The sequence below is a fragment of the Mus pahari genome, chromosome 14 (genome assembly GCF_900095145.1).
Source record: "Mus pahari chromosome 14, PAHARI_EIJ_v1.1, whole genome shotgun sequence".
In the NCBI taxonomy this organism is placed as follows: Eukaryota; Metazoa; Chordata; class Mammalia; order Rodentia; family Muridae; genus Mus; species Mus pahari.
The window spans coordinates 2,513,527-2,517,840 of record NC_034603.1 but is presented as its reverse complement, the minus strand read 5'-3'; the positions used below and the strand labels follow the sequence as shown (position 1 = coordinate 2,517,840).

The window sequence follows — 4,314 nt, the reverse complement described above, 5'->3', positions numbered from 1 at the left end:
CACACACACACACACACACACACACACACACAAGGGAGGGCCAATTAAGCTCACATCAGTGTATGTTTATCAATATTTGAACAACATAGACATCAAAAGCCATTCTCTTTTCCAGGACGTGCATCCAGGGGAACCAACTCAATGTGGAGGTCAGCCGAAGCGACAAGCTTTCCTTACCTGGCTTTGAGAACCTCACTGCAGGATATAACAAATTTCTCAGGCCCAATTTCGGTGGTAGGTTATCCTTTGTGACCAGGAAGTCGGTTCGCACGGTGAGGAAATGCAGCAGAGGGCTTCAGGGGGCTCTGCTGACTCCACCCTGATGGGCAGCCGCTTTAGGAATTGGGAAGGATGATAAGACAATTTACCTGTGGTTTTCCGCACTACCTTTACAAAAGCACTCTGCCCCTCTACTTGCAAGACAGAGGTGTGGTCTCCACCATGGTGGTGGGTCCAGGAGCCTCTGGCAACCTGGGCCACTCTCTTCCTGGCCCCCTACTTCCAAGGTCACGGTTCCAGGAATTCACCATGGTCCACTAGCATTGCCCACCCAGCCTTCCTGCCTGCAGACTGCCACCTACAATGGCCTCCCCTCATTTCCACCTGAATCTCTTCCTAGGTCATTTGCCTGCTTGAAATCTAAGCACATGGCATTCCAGGAACTAGTCAGCCTCTATCTGCCTGCCACTCTCTCCTCCCACCATCGTCTCCGATATGCCCCTAAAACACCCACCAGCAGGCATCCCTACCCTCCTGCCTTGTGTGCCTTTGCATAGACTGCTTATCTGCCTTGAATTACCCTTCCAACTGGCCTCTCTAGAAACATGGCAGTTTCCATCATGTCTTGGAGACAAGGCTACCCTCCTCTGAAGGGTTCTCCCTGATTCCTTCATAGCCCACCTCCTTGTTTTGAGCACACCCCTGAGTCACATCATTTCCCTGTTGTACTGTACCTGCCCCGCTGCCTCTCTCCTCTAATGGTGACAGTCTCTGGTCAGATCTACGACAGCATGTGAATACAAGTCCACTGGTGGTCAGACAGGAGGGCATTGTCTCTTCAAGGTATTTGTTGGTCTGTAAAGAGTAAGGGTAGAGAGAGAAGCTGAAAGGGCTCTCAGGCCACAAGGTGAGGAGGCAGAGAAGCAAGAAAGTCTGGACAGAGTGTCTTAAATAGGCGTGATGATGGGAATGTGTTTGGGAAGACCACTAAGGCATCCCTGAGCAAAGCTGCCCGGCAGAGGACTCTGCCTCTGAGCATCCTGGATCACCCCTGCCTTAAAATGCTACCACGCCTAGATTTCTGGATGGCTGAGGTCCATGCTACCACTTGCCTGCCCAGCCTTACAGCACGGTTGCTGGCAGATTCCTCAGGGCAGACACCAGGACCCTCAGGCACTCTCACCTGCTCAGCTGTAGATCTGGACAACGTCTGGTCCCACAGATAGGATCTGAGTCCTTTATGTCAAGGACCTCGATAGCCACCACAAGCCCCGGGTTCCCATGCCTTACTACACACTAGCAACAAGCACGTGCATGTAAAGAGCTTGCCTAGATCAATTTTTCTTGCCTCCTAGATCTCAAATAACTAAGTCAGTACATTGCTGTTCATGATTGCATGGCCAACCAGGGACAGGGATGTTGGGCAAAGAGGTTGTTCTGAGAGCGAGGCTCCTAAGGTGGGCTTAAAGGAATGAGGCCCAGTTCTACCTGAGGTGAATGGACAGAGGAGAGAAGGCCCAACACCATGCCAGGTGACAGTCCACTCCATCTCCTAATGGAACCTGTCTTGCTGGAGCACCCCGTAAGCCCATGGATATGTCCTTACTTCCTGTAGTTTTTTGGACACCCAGCCTCTTGGCCACTGAAGTCCTTGAAAGACAAAACCTCCAGCGTATTTTCTAGGGTAAAGCAACGGTTTTCAAGTGGGCACTTACACACATTGCCCAGGAGCTGGCTTTTACCATTTTCCTAGGAGAAAGGTGCCCTCTGCTGGCACAGCTTTTTGTATAGTTTCCAGGGATGAAAGCAAGCTTCCATAAGACATATGAAAGTTGGCACAAGACAGCCCACTGTGACCAGGCCTAGGCTAGACTATTAGGGGAGACGAAGCCCACAACACCACTGGACTAGAATTCTGTGCTTTCGACTGTGCAGTCTTCAGAGAGGGAGACTGATGGCCCCACTGTTTTTCATGCTCTCCAGTTCTATGATAGCCACTTAGCCTGTATTGCACAGCTATAGCATGATGCCTGGACCTGGGTAATTTATAACAAACCCAACCGCATGAGCTTGTTCAGTATTTAAATGCTGGCATTCAGCATTTAATGGTCTGGTTGCTGTATCATCCCGCCAGAAAAGGTGAGAGTGCTGGAGAAGACAAGGGAGGGATGAACTTACCCTTCCGTAACAGCACCAGTCCTGATTGTAAGGCTGGAACCCTTGTAGCCCAATCACTTCTTAAAGCTCCCATCTCTTACTACAGTTACATCAATTAAACTTCCACGTGAATTTAGGAGGGGGACAAAGGTTGGGAATCAGAACAGCAAGTTACCTCTCTCTCTCTCTCTCTCTCTCTCTCTCTCTCTCTCTCTTTCTCTCTCTCTCTCTCTCTCACACACACACACACACACACACACACACACACAGAGAGAGGGGGGTGGGGGAGGGGAAAGGAGAGGGGGAGAGAGAGACAGAGACGGAGACTTGGATCTTCAAAAGCTACCCAACACCACACAGTCCCCTGGGGCTCTCTGATTATTTAATGCAAGGGAGAGCTGCTTTATCCATTAACCTGGTGAGCAAAGTTGCCTCTCCCCAACATTAGCTGGGATTACAGAAGAGAATGAGAAAGTATGGATGGCTACTGCGGGGCAGGTATCAGAGCCTGGCAGGTATGGTGGGTATGGTGCCAGAGGGGGACGTGCGCAGGAGGTCATTTCTGAGACTCCTGGAGAGAACAGGCAGGCACTCTGCATGCATCACCTCCTGCTGTCGCTGGCTAAAGCACTGACACACCGCTGATGTCACTGACCTCTCACAGTGGGAAGACTTCAGTTCTAAAAGCTTCAGTAACTTACCCCTCATGGCAGAGCTACAAGATTTCAGAGCCCAGGTCTAAATTCACAGGGTTCACACTCCTGGTCCCTTCTTCCACATCTCAGGCCTGACCTGGTTGGCTTCTGAGAACAATGGCCCCTGTGCTCCAATCTTCAGAACTAAAAATGGTCCTCAGTGGAGTCTTTCAATCTCCCCAAAACCCAGGGCTGGGGCTCACTAAAGATTGGGGCAAAGACCAGCCACGGTGGCACGGTTCTGGCATGCTGAAACTTAGGGCTTCTGAGAGTGAACGAAGGAAGAAAGCCTGTGGGGCCAGCAGGAGCTTGGCTCTGGTCAGTCTTCCATGCCGTGCCGCAGCAAGTTCCCTTCATGGGGAGAAAGGGAAGTCAATGGGTAAAATCACGTGAAAAAATCTCTGACCCACTCTCACTCTACACAGTCAGCCCCTATAGGCACCACAGGAAAACTCTTCCACATAAGAAGAACCTTACCACTAACCTCTTTAAAATATACATTAATGGGCCAGGGAGAAGGCTCAGGGGTGAAAGTGCTTGCCACACAGCCTGAGTTCTGTTCCCTGAATCAACGTAAATGCTGGCTACAGTGACACACATCTGTCATCCTGGCACCCCTGAACCCCTATGAGGAGACGGAGGAGGAGGCTGAAGAGCTCTCTGACCAGGCAGCCTTGGTGCTGTGTAGCACCAATAAGAGAGAGACCCTGCCTTCAAGCAAAGTAGAGATGAGAACTCCCAGAGTGTGTGGCACTCCCCAGCTCTCTCTTTCTCTCCGAAATAAGTAAATTAATCTTAAAATGTTTTTAAAATACCCATTAATTAATAATGGTGCGACCTCCCTTATGAATCATGATGTCCCTGTGTAACTCTTTATATTTTTCATACCAACTGGTTGCTCCTGGGAAGATAAAATTAATTTTATTTTTATAGTTCAAATTATTTAAATATTTCTAATATGTGGGTATTGCTTTTTTTCCCCAAGTTTTGTTTCCAAACCACTAATACACCGGCTGCGGAGTCTGAAATGGAGCAGAGGATGCAATGGGTGGTTGGATGAAGGACAGCTTGCCTTTTTCTATGTAAGTCTTACTTGTTTTTTCTTCCTTCTCAGGTGACCCAGTTCGGATTGCTCTGACTCTGGACATCGCCAGCATCTCTAGCATCTCAGAGAGTAACATGGTAACCAGTGCCAGCCCCTCCCCCACTCCCACGTGGTAACCAGTGCCAGCCCCTCCCCCAC

At 49.8% G+C, this 4,314-nt stretch overlaps 1 protein-coding gene across 1 annotated transcript in view; it reads left to right on the top strand.

Annotated features, from left to right (window-relative positions):
- The window catches only part of Gabrp (gamma-aminobutyric acid type A receptor pi subunit), a 21,723-nt gene that overhangs the window by 1,044 nt on the left and 16,365 nt on the right, over positions 1–4,314 (top strand). Inside the window, exons 2-3 of the mRNA XM_029546238.1 lie at positions 116–234; positions 4,186–4,253. Of these exons, the coding sequence (XP_029402098.1) occupies positions 116–234; positions 4,186–4,253 (187 nt within the window). The remainder of the gene's footprint in view (positions 1–115; positions 235–4,185; positions 4,254–4,314) is intronic.